General features: G+C 56.0%; 1 protein-coding gene across 1 annotated transcript; it reads right to left on the reverse strand.

Moving 5' to 3' along the window:
- NMT1 (N-myristoyltransferase 1) lies at nucleotides 1-11880 on the reverse strand. Its single transcript, XM_009883718.1, has 11 exons — nucleotides 11749-11880; nucleotides 10267-10411; nucleotides 7167-7285; nucleotides 6497-6588; nucleotides 5718-5834; nucleotides 5067-5237; nucleotides 4583-4691; nucleotides 3315-3485; nucleotides 2859-3026; nucleotides 2305-2442; nucleotides 1-21 (listed from the first exon to the last, which is right to left on the reverse strand). The coding sequence occupies exons 1-11, from the start codon at nucleotides 11878-11880 to the stop codon at nucleotides 1-3; spliced, it is 1383 nt and encodes a 460-aa protein (XP_009882020.1).
- Nucleotides 11881-18596: the final 6716 nt, after the last annotated feature.

Raw genomic sequence — 18596 nt, forward strand, 5'->3', positions numbered from 1 at the left:
TTACTGCAACACCAGTCCGACCTGCGGGAGCCAATGGAGACGGCAGGTCAGGATGTGTCTGAGCGCAGCGTCCTCTGCCCCAGACGCGGCTCTGAGCGGACGCAGCTCACAAGCCCTCGTCACGCCGGCCAGGAAGGCTCAGAGTTGTCCGTGCGGGTTTCCCCACCGGCTTTGGGATATTTGAGAGCAGAGAGAGCCCAAACGGGCGCACGGACCCTGCCCAGCTCCGATCCGGGGTGGTGACCGGTGTTTGGGGTGTGACAAGCCCCACTTTGTCAGTCTGCAAGACAGCCTCAATTTATGAACCAAGGTTGCTTCTAAGCTAAATAACAAGAGATTTGGGAGAAGCTGCTTCCCGAGAGCCTGGTACTGGGACAGGCCCCTCTGCAGGCAGCCGGCACTGCTGGGAGCTCCTGGCCGCTGTGGGACATGACACGCTGGTGGCTCGTACCAGGCTGCGACCACGGGCGGTCCCACCGCAGGGTACGGCCAGAGAGCAGCTCCCAGCACCAGGCTCTCCGACCCACCAGTTCTCCCAGCGAGATTGCTTAAACCTCCCAGCAACCTCCTGGAGCTTTTTGAAAGGCTCAGTGGCACAGCAAGGCTGGTTTCAGGCATGTGGGCTTGTGCCCCCAGAGACTTGGCTTCACACGCTCTGCGACGGGGACCCAAAGCCCCGTTAGTGCCGCTAAGGTATTAATTAGCTGTCGCAACGTAGCACGGGCAGGCTGCAGCGCTGCGCAGCCAAGCGGCTGCTGCTTCTCAGGCACCGTCTTCTCCAAGGCGGCTGCGGAGCAGAGGGATGCTAAACCACATCTTCAGGGTGGAGACACGGTAGCAACCAGGTGCTCCCTAAAAACGGCCCAGGGCAGGGACGGGCTGTCTACAGGCGCAGCCGCAAGTCACAGAATCACAGAATTTTCAGAGTCGGAAGGGCCCTCTAGAGATCGCCCAGTCCCACTCCCCCGCTAAAGCAGGACTGCCCAGAGCACATCGCTCAGGACTGCATCCCGGCGGGTCCTGAACATCTCCAGAGAAGGGGACTCCCCCACCCCCTGGGCAGCCTGGGCAGTGCTCTGTCACCCCAACCGTAAAGAAGTTCTTCCGTGTGTTGGAACGGAACTTCCTCTGTTCCAACTTGTGCCCATCGCCCCTCGTCCTGTCACTGGGAACCACCGAGAAGAGTGTGGCTCCATCCTCCTTCAACCCACCCTTTAGGGACTTGTACGCCACAATAAGGTCTCCCCTCAGCCTTCTCTTCTCCAGGCTGGAGAGTCGCAGCGCTCTCAGCCTTTCCTCATACGGGAGATGCTCCAATCCCTCCATCATCTTGGTTACCCTACGCTGGACTCTCTCCAGCAGTTCCCTGTCCCTCTTGAACTGGGGAGCCCAAAACTGGACACAGTATTCCAGTTGTGGCCTCACCAGTGCCGAGTAGAGGGGGAGAATGACCTCCCTCGACCTACTGGTCACCCTCTTCCCTATGCAGCCCAGGATTCCATTGGCCTTTTTGGCAACAAGGGCACACTGCTGCCTCATGGACAATTTACTATCTACTAAGTGCTCAGACCCACTGGGTGGGGAGTGAGCTGGTGGCCATGGGGACATGGTGACAGCCCTGAGACCCTGTGGCTCAGCCCCTCAGCACATGCTACGAGTCACCGCGCTGGCAGAGCTCCCCGTCGTCACCGGGTGCTGCTCAACAGCGACCCAATGGCTCTCACGCTCCTGTTCTCTCTAGAGGGGCTCTTGTTTGTCTCACCCCACCACGACAGACTGACGCACGGGCTGTGCGGTGACACCCGGGTCCTGTGCGGGCTCACAGGGTACAGCAAACACCTCCCAGGCAGGGACAAGTGACTGTCCGTACCTGCGTCAAGATCCCAAGACCGTCAAGATCCCAAGACTACCTGTGTCAAGATCACACTAAGACTGTCCACACCGGTGTCCCATCTGTCACCCTGCAGCCCTCAGCCCGTCTCCTCTCTGTACCCGGCCCTCCTTCCACAGAGGCAAGAGGTCGTCCATGCGGATGTGCGTGAGGTTAAGGACTCTGAACCTGCACTAGTCCAAGAGTAAAATGAGCCCGGGGAGACAAGTGGCGAGCGCTTTTCCCCAGCGACACCCTCCGTGCGGGCACAGCGGGAAGAGCACAGAGGAGCCGTCGCTGCCTTCACCCATTACGGTGTGTCCCGCTGGCCTGGGAACGCCGCGGCGTGTGTGACGGCACACTCGTCTCCCCGAGCTACGGGGACAAGACCGCTTCCCGTAGGCTGGAGGACCCCACCACCCCAAGGCACTGACCTTCTCTGGTGCCATGCTGGGACACTTCCAATTGTACAGGTAATACTGCAGGTTGCCATCCCCAATCCCAAACTTCAGCTTCTCCAGGAAGGTTTTGTTTTCCATGAGATCCAGTGCATTGAAGACGTCGAATCCTTTCTGCAGGGGCAAGACACGAAGCCATGAGCTCCTCCTGCTTACGTGCCGAGTTCATCCCACCCGTGAGCTGCCTGCCCCCCCTCCCGCCCAGCTGTGCACCCCCAGAAGAAGGGAGTGAGGCCGATGGGGAAGAACTTGGCAGCGGCATACCCACCCTCAGTCCACGTGCTACGGACACAGGGCAATATAGTTCGCTGTAAGAAACGAGTAGACACCCTGAGCTCAGCTCAACGCTAGCCAGAAGGTTCAGCCTACCCCTGCGTCCCTCCCGCGGGTGGCAGATCCTTTAGGATTTGGATTTATACGGCGCTGGGTACAAGCCCTGCCCCATGGCCAGCCCTCCCCGTAAACCCAAGGGCGGCCAGGCAAGCGGCGAGCTGCCCGGCGGTGCCGCCTCGGCCCCTGTCAGCACTCACCGACTTGGCGAGTATGAGAGCATCACCCATGAGGTCGATGAGAGGCGTCTTGGTGTGAACATTGTAGAAGGAGTAAGCAGCTTTCAGGCTCTTGTGAGTCGGATGGTTCATGATGGTGGAGGGCAGCGTGTAGAAGCTCAGGAAGTCTGTCACCTCCCCTGGGGTGCTCTGGAAGCCAGAAGTGACACCGCAACATGTCAGAGCCAGGATAGAACCCGTCTGGAGCCTTAGAGGGGCTTTGCCAGTCTGAATAGTGTGTGGGCTCCCTCTGAGGAGACTTGGGGCAGCCCAGGATGGAGGCACCATCCTCCCACAGCTCAAACCTCCCACCCTGGAAGAGCATCTCACTGCCTGGGGCAGAAACCCGCCCGATCGCGCCCGCAGCTCGTCGCACACTCTTCCAGTGGAGACAGAAGCCCAAGAAAACACCCCCTCGTCTCGCTCCTGCCCCCTCACCTCAACCACAAAGGTGTCGATGATGTTCTCCTGAGGTAAGAACCAGTGCTCCACCTCCTCTCGGCTCATGACGGGCGTCAGGTTGAACTGCTTCAGGTACTCGGTCAAGAGCTTGTGCACTGCGGAGATATCTCTGTGCTCCATTGGCCGCAAGCCAGGAGTCTTGGGAGTCTACAGAAAGCGGGACAAATCATTTGCGTTGCTGCCACGGTGGCTTTTATCACCCAAGGGCACTCCGACAAGCGGCACGGAGACGCTCACTGCTCAGATCGGCCCATTTTCAACCCCACAATCCAGCACTCTCCCTCCCAGCCCCGCTTGCCTGGCGTAAGGATGGACGCGATCGGCCGTGACACCGATGACAAAGAACCGCTGAGAAGCACAGCAGGTCCCAAAGCCCCACGTGCCAGGTCAAGTCGTGCTGGAAGTGGCCTCCTACCCGCTAACGACACAAGGTATCTGCTTCCCTCCGGGTCTCTGCTCCCACGCGCGGTGGGGATGGGCTGGAGACGTGCCCCGAGCACCACAAGGAACCTCAAGGAACCACTTGACGTTATTTCCAGTCAGACTTGATTTCTAATCTAGGGTTGGGGGTCGCTCGGCAAAGCCCAGATCACGCAGCACGGACTGCTTCGGGGTTTGGGGTTCTGCGCCAAAATCGGTAGCCACAGACGAGCAGCTGGTGCCTTTGCTGAGGCAGGAGGCAGAAGACAGGAGCCATGTGCTGCCCAGCACTAAAACAGTGCTCTCTAACCGAAACGAGCAGCTCTCACCGACAGAAGGAAGCCAACAAGGTCGGGGAAGGTGGTGGCAATTTTAATGCTTTGTTTGTGTTTCTTCTCCCATATCCAGCTGGGGAAGTTCCCCAGCAGGACAACTGCAGTGACAGAACTGATCAGTTTGACTGAAGAATGAGGGACTAACCCAATTCAAGGTCACTCCGAGGCTGTGTTTGGACAGATGAAGGCTGTCATATCTGTGTTCTTGTTTTACCAGGAGGACAGGGTATGACTCACCATGAAACAAAAGCTCACGGGGTCCTCTAGCTGCAAGAATTTGCCCTTAAAATGCAGGTACCCAGGCAAAAATAAATAAAGATTAAATAAAGCGCAATGGCTTGACGGAGTCATTTACTACATGAAAGAAACCCCAGTTTCTCCAGGCAGAGGACTCGACCTCGGTCAAGATGTTTGTGTCTCCAGTTCCCAGCCTCACCCCTTGCTCAGCGAGGAGCAATTCGTGAGCTCACAGCCCCGGCTGGCACCCACCTCGGGCAACCGGTAAAGCTTCATGGTACGTTGCATAGTCATGTTCCTGCTCAGGTGGGAAAATTTGACCTCGATGAGCTTCCGAGGATTCAGGGACCGGTGCCAGTACCTGCAGAAACACACTCGCGGTGGGAGACTTGTTCTTGGCCAGCGGGACGGCCGCATGGGCACAAGGTTCTCGTAGCTGCCATGAGAGGGCAAGCGAGAACACCACGCCGGCTCGTGAAGAGGCCAGCAGCTCACACAGAGGAAAAAAAAAGGGCGGCCTGAAGCGCTTGTGCTGCAGAAAGTCTCCTGTCTTGTGATACATGAGCAGCTTAAGCAAAGCTACTGGACTTAATCCTGGAAGGAAAGTGTGGGGAGGAGAAATCTGGGCTGGAACTGATCTCTCCTGTCCCGGGGAACCCCACACACGCCACACAGGTGATCCTGGCAAGGGAATGTCTGCAGACCAAAATCTCTTTGGAGAACCATCGACACTCACCTGCAAGTCCCCACAGGCTTTGGCAGCACCACTCCCGCAGTGTAAACAGCCTGAAAGATCCCCTCCAGATGAACCCGCCGCGTGATCTCGCGGATCAGAACTGGAGCCACCCGTTTCGATCGCAATTTTTTGTGGACACACAGGAAGTTTATCTCTACCATCTTCTTCTCTCTTTGGAAAGAAACAATGCAGAGCATGAGATCCGACTGTCCTGACCTGGGAGGATCGGTCCAACGCCCTGGGCAATTTACCTCCAGCCCCTTCAAAAGAAAGAGGAGTCAACCCCTGGGGAAGGCCAAGGGGCAAGGGCTGGGTTTGGAGAACTCTCCTTTAAGCTGTTACCCAAGATTTTCCCAGGGAAAATGCTCTCCATCCAGCTCTGGAGGATTTCTGTAAGACAGAGCTCTAAGCTGACCTAACTCGTTGAGGAAAACAGCTTTAACAGCTGCTACCTACAAGATGACCTGGCAGAGAACTTCAGCGCCCACCTTAAATATCTCCCACCCTCTCCTCCGAGGAGCAAAGCATCTCCACGGCTCAACGGCATAGGTCTGCCTCAGTCGGTCAGGGAGGACAATTTAGTCAGACCTCCTCTGACGCGCCACGTGCCATCGCGGGGCAGGGTGAGCAAAGCAGCCGAGCAGCACTCACGTGTCATAGATGTGGATAGTGGCTGGAATCGCACTGATAAATCCAACCAGTTTTTTGCTGGAGACAACCCTGACTCCACAGTGCCACTGGGGCAACCAGCCTGGAGGACGCAGCGCCCTGGAGAGGAGACACATTTCAGAAGTCACGTCCCGTCAAAGGTCCCCTGTGTACCTGCTCCTGCCTCCCGCCTCCCCATGCAGCCCTGGGACGCCTCGTGTCCCGCTCCAACCCCGCGCCACCGCCAGGGGGTTTGCAGGCGGGAGGATGAGAGGGTGAGAGTGATGTGACAAGGCAGGACCACCGGGATCCAGGGCAATTCCTGCCCTCCATGGTCAAGGCAAGTTCTTCCTAGTGACACAGGAGGAAAGTCATGTTCCTCGATTCACAAATGCCCTGAGGAAACAGCAGCTCTGCTGCAACAGGTCTCCAAGTGTTATTCCTGGCAACGTTACTTGGCCGCCACCTTCACCCCACTCCGGGGCACTGGGAAGCTCCTCAGCTACCAAGATTTTTACAAACACTTGAGGGATGAAACCAGAGAGGAAAATCATCCGGTTTTAGGCTCCCATATCTCGAAGAAGCCAGAGGCAGGCAGGGCTGGGAGAGAAACCCCTCTCGGACTGTACCTGGGACATGGCACACGCGTACGGTGACAGATGGGGAAGAGAGATTTCGGAAAGAAGTGAGACGGGATAAGCAAAGGCAGCTGCAGCACTGTCACCAGCATCAGGCTTGCCAACATCCAACACCCTCTGCTCCGCAGTCACGGTGCCACTCACCACAGCAGGAACTCGGGAGAGTAATCGAACCGGAACATGTTGTCATCGTCCTCCACATAGTTCTCGTTCAGGAGCGTGTACAGCTCTTTCAGCTGAAGCAGGAGAGACCAAGAAGGTCAAAAGAGTTATCCAGCCATCACACGCCCCAGCTGCCCTCAGACTGGACCCTCAACACTTTTTGTGCAGCCACAACAACAGGAGAAGTGTGCAACCATGTCCCTCCTACCGCACATCTCCCTGCTCCGCGCTGCTGGCGCCGGGCTCCTGAACTGGTGCCACTGCGGAGCAGGGTAAGCAGCAGGACACGGAGATAAGTCCTACCACCCTCAGGTCATCTCCCAGGGAGGTTGATCACAGTCTGGAGGGTGTTCCTAAGGGAAAACTCCTGGCTTCAGGCATTCTTATGCTTAAAGAGCACGTGGAGAAGCCCCCGTTCATGCCCATGAAGAAATCAGGCCAACAGGGGATGGGTGAGAGGTAAGTGCGCAGTGGGGGAAGTCAGACCCATCTAACTCCAAGGAGATGGCGTGACCACTGAGCTGGAGAGTTGCTTGGTGTGGCGAGAGACATATTCCCATCCCCAAAACCATCTTTGGCAGTCCAAGCAGAGAACTGCCAACCGTGCAATGGAGACACCCTCCCACACATGTGCCCAGCTGCCTGTACTCACCACACCTCTGTCCCCAAGGTCCAGGGCGTCCCAGGTGAAGCCCTGAGGCAAAGTGTATGGCTCCTGACGGATATTGTCTTTGTCTGGCTCAACGGGACCGTGGGTGTTCACCACTTCTCCTGTAAGAGAGAGCAGGGAGCCATGAAGATGCTCTCTGCTGTTTGAGGCTAAGTCTCCCCGACACTTCGATCTGGTGACCAAGGTGCCCCCACTTCCCCAGCGTGATCTCCCACCCCAAGTCCCCGGTGCGGGCAGCCAGGGATCCTCATTTCACCCACCCGGTTTGGGACGTGCCATGCGTTCAATGCGACACAGGGGCAGAGAACCAAAACTGCTCTTTCAGGGGAAACGGTAGAGTCGATCGGGCAGCGGAGAGGAGGCGACCAAACTGATCAGAGCTTCAGAGCTATGTCCTCCAGGTCCACACGCGATGCCTTATCCTTCCCCATCCCCACAGCCCCAACGCCAGCCAGCATTTTCCCAAGAGCCGCTCCATCGGATAGCGGCGCTCTCCCTGCCAGCTCTGGTCCCTGCCATTTGGCAAGCGTCCGGGTTTCCTTCCCACCGTGCTTAAAGAAGAGCTGCAGCGAACAAGACAACTTTTGTTGAAAAAACACTAATTCCTAAAGCCCCCGATTCAGCCAAGAGATGTTGGTTCAAGCACTGGCTTTCTCGGGGATGTCAACACAGCGGCATCACTTGAGCGCTGCCAAGAGAAGCAAGCCGGACTAATTAGGAATTCCCTTAAAAAGGGATTGAAAAGGTTTCCAGGCAATGGGGAGGTGAAGAAAAGCCCAGAGCAAGAACTGCCCCCATCACACCCACCCAGGGCGGCTTCCAGAAACGCTCACCCCTGGCCGTCCTCTCTCTTTTGAGCAGATGCTGAACTGTTCTTAAATCCAGCCCCCAAAATCCCACAGCACTTTTGTTACCTGACCCTAAACAGCCTCATGTACGTAACGCTGTGGGCCAGAGCGTGCTCCTGTGCGAGGACCACGAGAGACGCTGGGACCCAGCGAGTGGCCGGCAGCCAACAATTTGGTTGCGGGCTGGTTTGTGCCTCTCCTTCCCCAGAAGATACCTTCCACCCTTCCTCCGGGGTTTACCAAAGCAGAAATGATGTTTGCCGTGTCCAGGATCCTCAGGGAAAAAAGGCAAACGCCAGATGAGGCTTTGCTGGCTCACAGAACCCCGTGCCATCTCGCTATGATCTTCCCAGCACAAAGCTGAGACCATCTCTCCCAGCAAACAGTCTTTGAGGCCAAAGAAAGCCTCAGACCGGTGCTGACAACACGAAAAGGGAATCAAACACGGTGTTTGCAGCAAGAGGGGTCGGACACAACCCCAGGAAGGAAATTACCGAACAGTAGCCAATTTGAAGCCATGATAAGCTTTGGGTAAATTTAGAAACTATGGGTTGGACTCATTCTCCAGTTCTCCTGAGCTCTGCGTGGATTTTGCTGGGCGATGCAGGGGTGGAGAGACTAAGCGAAGCAATGCCGGGCACCCCGGGCGCGCTGCGAGTTTGCTCCAATAAGCTTGGGAACGAACGCCTTCCAGCCATGCAGCTCTGCGGCAGCGCGCCCCTCTTCCTTTCAGACCTGCTCAGCTGCCAAACGCTCCGGCCACGCTGAGGAACGCCTCGTTACCGACAGCAGATCGCTTTTGACGCAGATCGACAGTGTCAAGAGCAAAGTGGAGAAAGGGCGGGAGCAAGGACTAGAGCTGGGAAGCACAGACGGGCTCTTTGTCGGGAGAATCACAGAATCATAGAATTGTTGAGGTTGGAAGGGACCCTTAAGATCATGTCAAACCTTTTACAGATCATCAAGTCCAACCATTACCCTACCCTGACAAAACCACTTCTAAACCATGTCCCCAGGTACCACGTCGGCCCTTTTTCTAAACACCTCCAGGGACGGCGAATCCCTGGAGGGGATGTATTAAACATTCCAATGTTTCATAACCAATTCCGTGAAAATTTTTTTCCTAATATCCAATCTAAACCTCACCTGACATAGCTTGAACCCATTTCCTCTCATCCTATCACTTGTCACCAGGGAGAAGAGCTCAGCCCCCCCCTCGCTACCCCCTCCTGTCAGGGAGCTGTAGAGAGCGAGAAGGTCTCCCCTCAGCTCCTCTTCTCCAGCCTCAACACCCCCAGGGCCCTCAGCCGCTCCTCACCAGACGTGTGCTCCAGACCCCTCACAGCTCCGTTGCCCTTCTCTGGACACACTCCAACACCTCTATGTCCTTCTTGTCCTGAGGGGCCCAAAACTGAACACAGCACTCGAGGTGGGGCCTCACCAGGGCCGAGTACAGGGGGATGATCACTTCCCCAGTGCTGCTCACCACACTGTTCCTGATACAGGCCAGGATGCTGTTGGCCTTGTTGCCCACCTGGGCACACAGAGGGGACAAAGAGATAGGATTCCCCATCTTCAGATGGGCACAGCAGTTTGGGGGTGCAGGTGCTCGTGAGTTTTGTGCCTCCCCTCTCCCGGCTCAGCCCCAACGCCTGCCCGTGCCAGAGGCTGATGCGAGCCCAGCCAAGCAACGATGGGGCTGCTCAGCACGTGGACCTGCTTCCCCGAGAGGCTCCCATCACTGGCTGGACCCGTCTCACCCCAAGTTACCTTCCCCACCAAGGACCCCTTGCTGGGAAGCTTCAACCCCGAGAAAGAGGGGAGCGGGTTAGCTCCGTGTCCCCTGGGACTTGGCAAGTGAAAGGCTGGCAACACCCCGCGTGGAACTTGGCCACAGAGGGCTGAGGAGACCCAATTCAAGAGCTAAAGACTGAGATTTAGGGATGCCCAAATGCAGGAGGCATCGAATCGGATGTCTGAAACAGCTTCTCATCCCTCTTGACGCCCCCAGTCGTCTGCACAACTCTCCAGCAGCAGGGCTGGCCACTCAGTCCATGATGCCGACCAGTGGACAAGTGTCATTGATGCCTTTGAAGCCCAGATGGGACAGCAGTGAGGGGCCGTCCAGGGACTTGCTTGCTGGCCAGAGACCAGCTTCTCTGGGCTTCTTTGAGCCGCCTGGGGACCACGAGGCTTCTCCCAGGGAGCACGGAACGGCGAGGGGCTGTACGTACCTAGCTTGGGCACCGGCTGCGTGTCCCAGAACTGGTAGCTCCTCTTGCTGGCTTCCTCCAGGGTTTTGGCAGGGCCCTGACCTACAGAGAAGAGCTCGATGGCTTTTTGAATCTCCTGGATCCTCTCAGCAGGTAAAGAGTTCATCTGAGGGCAGAAAAGGAGAGGGGAAAGACAAAATGAGTCAGCTGAGCCACCAGGTCTGTAATTCAGCTCCTCATTAGGAGAACCTGGGGCTGACCCTGCCGGGAAGGGGAGAGCAGGGAGAAGAATCGCTTCCCAGCCTAGATCCTCTCGGAACCCTCTACGAGATGGATGAACCCTTTCACCAGACAACTGCCGCGCACCTAGACCTGGCTTCCAGGCACTCCTGGGTTGAAGGGGATGGATGAAGTGCCTTAAAATGCTTTAAGCTTCGGTTAAGGAGGGCGCTGTGAGCCCCAAGAGCAAACCGCCCTGCCCCACCTTGGCTAACACCCACGCAGAGACACCCGGGCTCAGCCCACACCCGGCGTTCGGGCTTTCTGCGGTGGCTTTTCTCTCTCACTGCTTCAGCCCCCTCCATCGAAGCTAGATCCGTAGCTGCAAACTGCAGCTTCCAGAGGAGACGCTGGGCACCGCGGAGCAGGACAAGGCGGAGAGGCCGAGTCAAGATGAAGGACACTTTCCTCCTCCTCTTCCTCCTCCTCCCAAGGCAGACCTTGGCAGGGTGGGCAGCTCTGCGCTGAATTCACAACCCCAGCTCCTCCCCGATTCCCGGTGAGGTTAGTTTGAAACACTCAAAGCCCCAGTTTAATGCTCTGCACGGTCAGAAGGACAAAACATTAGAAATATTTGGATGGGAACTCAGCATCGGATAAAAACAGCCTCTGTCGATGTGCAGATCTGTGTGTGTGTCCCCTGCCACAGGACCAGAGGGGACAAGAGGGGTGACTGCCAGCGCTGGGAGGGACAAACTTTGCATGTCTCATGCTCCTTCACGAAGCACCAGCTGCTAGTCAGGGTCGGGTAAAGCCAAAAGGGGTAAGACAGACCCTGCTGCGACCCGGCTGCTGTTCTTATGTTAATCAAGCAAAAAACAACAACATCAGATGTTGTCCAAGAAGTAGGAGAACGCGTTCCTTGTGCTGGCTGCGGGCAGCAGAGGAAGCTGGCAGGTGGCAGCGTGGCGGTTCCCTGCCTGCGAGGAGGCAGCTGGTGTCTGGAAAGAATAACTCGGAGGCGCCAGTCTGACCCTTTCACCGCAGCGCTGGAACTGGATGGGATATCCAACCAAGGACCGCGCTTACCCTGGAGCGCTCCGCAAACGCCTCCCGCAGCATCGGAAATTCCCACGCACGGAGCCAGGTGGAGAAATTACTCTAAACCTTACGTTTTTTGAGCAGCCAAGTGCCTAAAACCAGAACTGGGAGACTCTTTCCTTGCCCTAAGCTACATTGGAGAGGTTCAGGATGGGGCTGCGACTCTGGGAAGGGGTTGGTCACCTTCGCCGACTGGTCCTGAGCCTGGTCGGGCTGATCTCCTTTCTCTTTCTTCCGTTTGGGTTTCTTTTTCTTCTTTTTGGCTCCACTGTCATTTGCTGGACTCAAGCCGCTAGGGAACAAAAGAAACACCATTGAAGCCCTTTCTTTTATTGGAGAACATTTAAAGGGTTTCTGAAGCTCACTAAAGAAAACACAAACTCCCTGCTCCGAATCCAAGCCTCCAGGAGGAGGAATACCCAGTGCACGAGGGGTGCAGCCACGTGTCCTCTCCCCGACACCCCTCCCAGCAGCGAACTCCCAAAAGGGGACCAGCGCCACCATCTCCCACCCCATGGGTTTGCTCAGCGGTGGGGAGCGAGCCCCGCGCCACAGGTGACAACTTCTTTTCCGTCACATCACCCCACTCAGCCCCACGTGCCCAAATCCACCCCGTGGAGTGGCAGGGATGCCCAGCTTAGGCTTTTTCCTCCTCTCTGAGCCCAAGAAAGGACACTGGGGCAGCAAACACTGGTCCAGCCCTGGGGATAAGGCACCCCAGTAGGTCCAGGCACCACGGAGGGGCCAGCGGCCAAGGACACTGCACCAAATGTCACCCCACCTGCGGAGGTGATGCTCTAGGGAGACGGGCGGCTGTTTTACTGGAAAATTATTATATTGATATGCTGAAGATTGAGCAGCAAATCTCTTTAGGAGTGCAGGGGGGGAAGCACCTGCGTCAGGGCATCACTCCTCCTCCCAGCGATGCAGGGCAGCCCTGGACATCCAGATGATGATCACCCCAAAACAGCTGCAGGCGTGAAACCCTGCACTGAGCCCGGCCTCCCCGACGGACGAGTCTGGCAGGGACCAAAACACAGGAGAGGCACCTGCTGCCAGCACAGCGTAGGTGAGATATCCCAACACGGGACAGGCGCAGAGCTGGGGCACGCCAAACCCGGAGCCTCCCTGCCAACGGTCCCCAAAACAAGGTTACAGTCTCTGAGAGGGTTGCGGCTCAGGTGGGAATTCAACTCCAGAGATGGCTGGAGCGGGACTGAGCGGAGGGATGAGAGGGATAAGAAGGGGACGCTTTGCCAGCTGCTGACACGCATCAGGGGTCTTCTGCAAAGCACACCACCAGCGTCGCTCAGCTCTGTCCTGTCCCCATCAATGGCACAGAGTTCATTTTGCAGTAAAACCGCAGCATCTTTCCTCTTCTGTTCGCATCAAGGACGAAAACCCGCGTCTGCCTTGACAGGGAGAGGACAGAGCCATGCAGAATCCCAGGTGGGAGCTGCTCTTTGCATCAAGTGGTGTCTCCACAGCACCCATGATCACAAAGCCCACCACCGGCCAGTAGCATTGCCCACACCACAGCAATTCTGGATGGAAACCAGTACAAGCTCTGCAGAGCTGGGTCTGCCCCAGCCGTGCCGGGGATCCCAGTCAGCCTGGATGCCGTACGACATGTCCCTGCTCTCCTGTGCCCGGGACCTTGTCCTCTTCTTTCCCCAAATCTCAGCTTGGGGATCCAAGCCAGTATATTTTTAACTCTACGATATAGAGGAGTCTCATTCCCTGCACCCCCAAAACGATTGCCGCTTTCACAACAGCAACAACTGCACGGCTCTGACGTGCCCAGAGGCAGACGGTGAACCAAAGGCACCGGCCAGCCTGGAACCACCTCCCCAAAAAGTGCTGCTTACTCCTGGACCGGTTTAATGTCTTTCCCAAACACAAGACAGCAGCGAAGAGGGTGGAGCAAGGAAAGGAAAGAACCACCACACTGGAAAATATGTTGGAGCAGCATCCAACTATTTATTTCAGCAAGGCCAGGAAAAGGAGAGAGCCGGGAGGGGGATAAGGTTTAAAGAATTCCCTGGGCTGAGCAGCAAGTGAGTTTTGAAACCAGGGGAAAGTGGACCGAGAAATGTTTTTTTGAGGGATGCAGCCGGCAGGGCTGGGTGCGGGGCCGCCTGCGGACGGCGAAGCCGCTGATGCTCACGGCGCAGAAACCCGACATGCCGGGCAGGCGTCACCCTGCAGGGCCGAGACGTCTGGTTTGCAGGACAGAGAGCAGCTGAGCTGAGGATGGCTTTCCTCTGCACAAATCCTCAACAGCAGCAGGGCCAAGGGAAGTTTAGACTGGATATTCGGAAGAATTTCTTTACTGAAAGGGTCATCAGGCACGGGAACGCGTTACCCAGGGCAGTGGTGGAGTCCCCATCCCTGGAGATGTTTAAGGGTGGTGTAGATACAGTGCTCAGGGACATGGGTTAGTGGTGGGTTGGCAGTGTGAGATTAACGATTGGACTGGATGATCTTACAGGTCTTTTCCAATCTAGGAGATTCTGTGACTCTGCCAGACAGCATTTGTTTGGGAAAAAGATCCCCATCTATCAGCAGAGCCGCCTGTGAAACACCGGGAGACAGCAAGTGTTTGCTCATCAGTAGGGTGAGCTGCTCCGCAAAAAGGCACTGGATGAGAAGTCCCCCCCTCTTCTCCAAAAGCACTTTAAGCGCTTGTAGCAGAGCCGAGAGAGGTACAGCCACAAAGCTGCGGCTCTGCGGGAATCAGCATCCCTGGGGGGGATGTTTCACCTTTCCTCTCACCCCCAGGAAAGGGCTTTACCTCCACCCGGGGAGACATGAGCTCTGACATGACAGCAAAAGTAATTACTGCAAAGCGGTGCCGACAACGCTATTGATTTTGGTGACAAATGCGCGATGGCTTGGTGGTTTTTTTAACTCCTTGTGGAGAAGCACAGGCGAGAGCCGGCAGGTCCCCAACCAGCCGGGACAGCCGCACTGAGGTCCTGGGATGAACCAAACCATCCACTGTGGAGCTGCAATAAACACATCCAACTGGTTTCTTACCAATTTTAACCCCACAAACTGACGGCATGAGGGAACTTTGCGAGCGTGTGCGAGGGCAGACTCCGGAAGCCGCCCCTTTCAAAGGAGACGGACACATTTTCCCAGGTCACCTCCGAGTTGGGATGCTGCGGGTGTCAGATGCGACAAACAAAATCCTCCCAGCCCCTGCGTATTCAGTCGGCGTCGCTTCACTTCATAAATCAGAGCTGCCAACTCCCAGCTTGCCGCTAATGAGTTCAGCCCAACCAATATTGCTTCAGCCCCACGCTGGGCTCACAGGTAAAAGCGCCGAGAACAAAAATCCTCCCTGATTTATGAGCACAGCCGTCGTGACCTGGAAGAAATCAGGGTGGCAAAAGGTGGGATGAGGTTTTACTTTCCCAGGTGCCGTGGCACAGGCAAGGGCTCCGCTCCAGCTGGGAGATGAAAACCAACCGGGAGGTAAAAACCAACCCGGCAGAGGAGTTGCCAGCATGCGGGAAAAGGCTGGAAAACCCCAAGGTTCAACTCGCTACACCTAGGGAAGTGACAGTTATAGGTATTGTCTATTTTAAAGTCCATTTAGGAAAGCAAATATCTTCTTCTTTATGCTTCAGTGTAGCTGCAGCCCCTTGGACGCTCCCCAAATTAATGGCAACATCCCACCAGTGTCCTGGGACGAGCCGCCACCATCCAAAATCCCAGCTGATGCGACTCATAAAGCTGCGAGGGCTGAAGCTGGTTTCGCCCCCCAGGAAGGGTTAACCACCAGCCCAGCTCCTGTCCACAGCCCCCCGCCTTCTCGGCTGCACTTATGGCTTTTTTTCGCTCCCATATCTCCTTTCCAGCCCAAGCTGCTTTGAGAGATAAAGCAGGTGGAGAAGGGCGCGTTGGCTGCTCGAAGCGAAACATCTTGCGATTACCCGCGGGATCGCAACGGTCCGTTTTCTGATGAAGGAGAACACTCTTCCCTTCTCCTGGGAAAGGCATCGCCACCGTCATGGCCATTACCTATCGCTGCAATCTCCCCTTCCCCGCTACCAGATGGCTCCTCGAGTTCGAGGGAAAGGAGCCCACGTTAACCACTGCACAGGAATTAATACACATAACCGGAGTGAGCTCGAAAACAAACTTTTGGAAGCACCTAAATAAACCAGCTGGGCTTGTTCGAGGTGAGACACACTCAGACTGACTCCACCAGCTCAGCCCCTCTGGAGGCTGGAAAACACCAGGCACATCCAGTAACAAACTGGTGCTCAGCACCCAGTTATCTATCATCTGGATCCGTGCACACTCCCGCTGTATTCCCAGATCCAAGAGCTTTGTTTTTGCAAGGCAGGGGAAGAAAGCACAAGCTCTCCGCTTCTGCTGAGCTCCTGAAACCTGGCAGGAAGCTCTGGGTCGGCACGGGGGAATTTCGATGGCAGGGGCAGGGCGTTATTCCCCATAGCGTACACGGCGTGGCGATCAAAAAGCGTCTTTCATTAGACAAATCGAAACGCCACGCTTAGGCTCACAGACTGTCCCACACCTAAGGCACCAAAAGGTACCGAATGTTGCTGGTTCTTCCTCAAAAACCAAACTGGGAACGCAGATTCGGACAAGGGCTTGTGTGTTTTGCAATTCCTCCACCGCACGGCCCGCCTTCCTAGCCTGAAAGGTGTCAGATGAGAAATAATAGATCCCTGCTCCCTATTTAGGTGCTGGAAAATCCTTCTGCCAAACCTGGGGCTAATCGGGCGCGGTACTTAGGTTGTAATCTCATTAGGGGCCGGAGCGGGGAGGGAGGCTCTGCAGATGGCAGAACACAGGTCCCAAAGCACAGCGTGCCATTATTGTGCTCCACGTAACACCTCAAACTAAATTCCGCACCTTAGAGCATGGCGGTTGTCCCAGGAACACCCTCTCGCGGTGTTAAGTACAGGCAGCAATTGCCAAACAGGCAGCTGCCCGCTGGTCCCACACTTTTGGGCTTCCAAACACCCCATCCAACAACAACCCAGTTCGTGCCGCGGGACCCTCCTCGAACTTTTCCCACCCAAAACTGCTTCCCCAGGCGGTTTTGCCAACAACGACCCGTTTCACAAGGCTGGGACAGTCGAAGCCCTGGTCTCACCGCTGCCGCTTGCTGCCTGCGAACTGACGAATCCCACCGGGCTCGCAGCAGCTCCAGGAGCAGAGCCTGTGACGGCGTCTCTGCCTTTCCGGTGTCTTTTTATCTACAACGGGAATAACCCCTCCGCTGACACCCCAGACACGACAGAAGCCTTCTCTGCACAAAGGAAATCGCGACAAATACGAAAATGGGATTTTTTTGTTTGTTCGGGAAATCAACTCGGACGGCCGCAGCAGAGAGCAGTGCAGCCACTTCCCAGTGCTGACACAGGACCAAGGCAGAGGAAACTCAATTCCTCTTTCCTGTCCTTAAAAGGAAAGGAAGTACTGCTCTCACTAAGTAATTTTTATGTTTTAAATCTCAGAGCCAAGATCCAGTGACTCTCAACACGAACCGGGCAGAGGCAGGACTCCGAGCATCGCTCTGCAAACCCCAATGGCTCAAAGCATTTCTCCCGCCCCGTTTTCGGGGACAGCGTTCAGCTGGGGTGACCAGAAACATTCCCACACCCCAGCATAACATGACGGTACGAAATCAACAGAACCGATGTGCATCAAGAAAGAAAACCACCACGTTTTCTACCGCTTGGTCTGTTCTCTCCTAAGCGGATCCCCCATTAGGTTTTGGGGGATCTGACACACAGAAGATTTGCCAGGGAGCTCCAAAGCCTCTCTGGCTTGCGCTCGTTATCGCTCTGCCCATCAGCCACGCTTTCAACATTATTTCCTGAGCAATCCAAACTCTCTTAAGTGTATTTGTTACAGGACATTTCCCAGGCTGCTGCCCAGTTAGCTTGTTGCACTTCAGGCTCGCTCTAGTCAGGACAGGTAACTGCATTTTAACTCCTCGGGGTTGCAGAAGGTGTGGTGCCCATGCTGGGATACAAAGAGGGCTCAAGAACGCACTTTTTCCTGGCAAAGGGCAGGCTGAACCGCCAGGCTGGGAAATAACGGTGATTAAGCACCGCGTCTCCTCTCTGCTTGACTCCGGTTTCCACAAACCTAATCATGTCAGAGGGAAAGAAAAGAAAAATCTCTCCAAGCACGGCTAAACCTATTAAACTGAGACACGGTGCCACACCCGGGAGGCAAATAAAATATAAACAGGCATCTGTGCTGTCATAAAAAAAGCCTCTGTGATATTTCTTGCGTGACCTTTTATTCACTTCACTTAGCGGACAGGCGGGATTGCCGACGGAGGGAGAAGAGCTCTTCAAGCCGACGGTCCCCATGTCGTAGGGCTGGGAAAGCAGCTGCTGGGGCACCGTGGAGCGAGCGGGAAGAGGAGCCTGGCGAGGCTCGGGTATGCAAAGCACAAGGCAGAAAACCTCTGGAAACCTCTGGAAACACGTGATGTTCCCGTGCCCTGCCGCATGCAAAGCCAGCAGGAACAAGGACAAAGCCTCTACTGCAAACCACAAGCATGGCGAGGCAGCTCTGCGCCTCATTAATTAAGGCAGTGAGTAATGTGGATACTACGTTAGGGATTTTAGATCTTTCCTACCGAGATAAGGACCTGCCTCGCCGCGTGCGCTCACTCCCAGCCCAACTGTTGCCATTTCACCATTTCGTACCTCAACGCCATGCTCATCAAACCACAAGACGACGTCAGCTGAGCTTTGCAAAACCCTGGGCTGTGTTTAGGATAACGACAGGACTGCTGTGCAGAAGCCCGGGCTTCTTCCAGGGCACGGCGATGGCCGTGGGAGGCCACAGGCTCCGGGGAGCGGGACAACGCGCCCAACTGTGCCACCACCCTGAGTGCCACCCGCGGTGCCGGAGGTGCTGGGAGGAGGATGGGGCTTGCACTGGAGGGAATGTGGGGAGACACGCCCTAACGCATGGCCACGAAGAGCTGCGAATTGGGCTCACTTCTGCCAAAAACTGGCACTCGCGGC

The sequence above is a fragment of the Charadrius vociferus genome, unplaced genomic scaffold, assembly GCF_000708025.1.
Source record: "Charadrius vociferus isolate BGI_N301 unplaced genomic scaffold, ASM70802v2 scaffold1284, whole genome shotgun sequence".
In the NCBI taxonomy this organism is placed as follows: Eukaryota; Metazoa; Chordata; class Aves; order Charadriiformes; family Charadriidae; genus Charadrius; species Charadrius vociferus.

What these genes read in the sequence shown, in the direction of transcription:
- NMT1 (XM_009883718.1), bottom strand. Translation starts at nt 11,880, where the DNA reads ATGGTGTTTCTTTTGTTCCCTAGCGGCTTGAGTCCAGCAAATGACAGT. An exon ending in AGCTTTACCGGTTGCCCGAG is followed by an intron (nt 3,486 to 4,582) that starts GTGGGTGCCAGC and finishes CGCTTTCTGTAG; the next exon opens with ACTCCCAAGACTCCTGGCTT. An exon ending in TCGACACCTTTGTGGTTGAG is followed by an intron (nt 3,027 to 3,314) that starts GTGAGGGGGCAG and finishes TCTGGCTTCCAG; the next exon opens with AGCACCCCAGGGGAGGTGAC.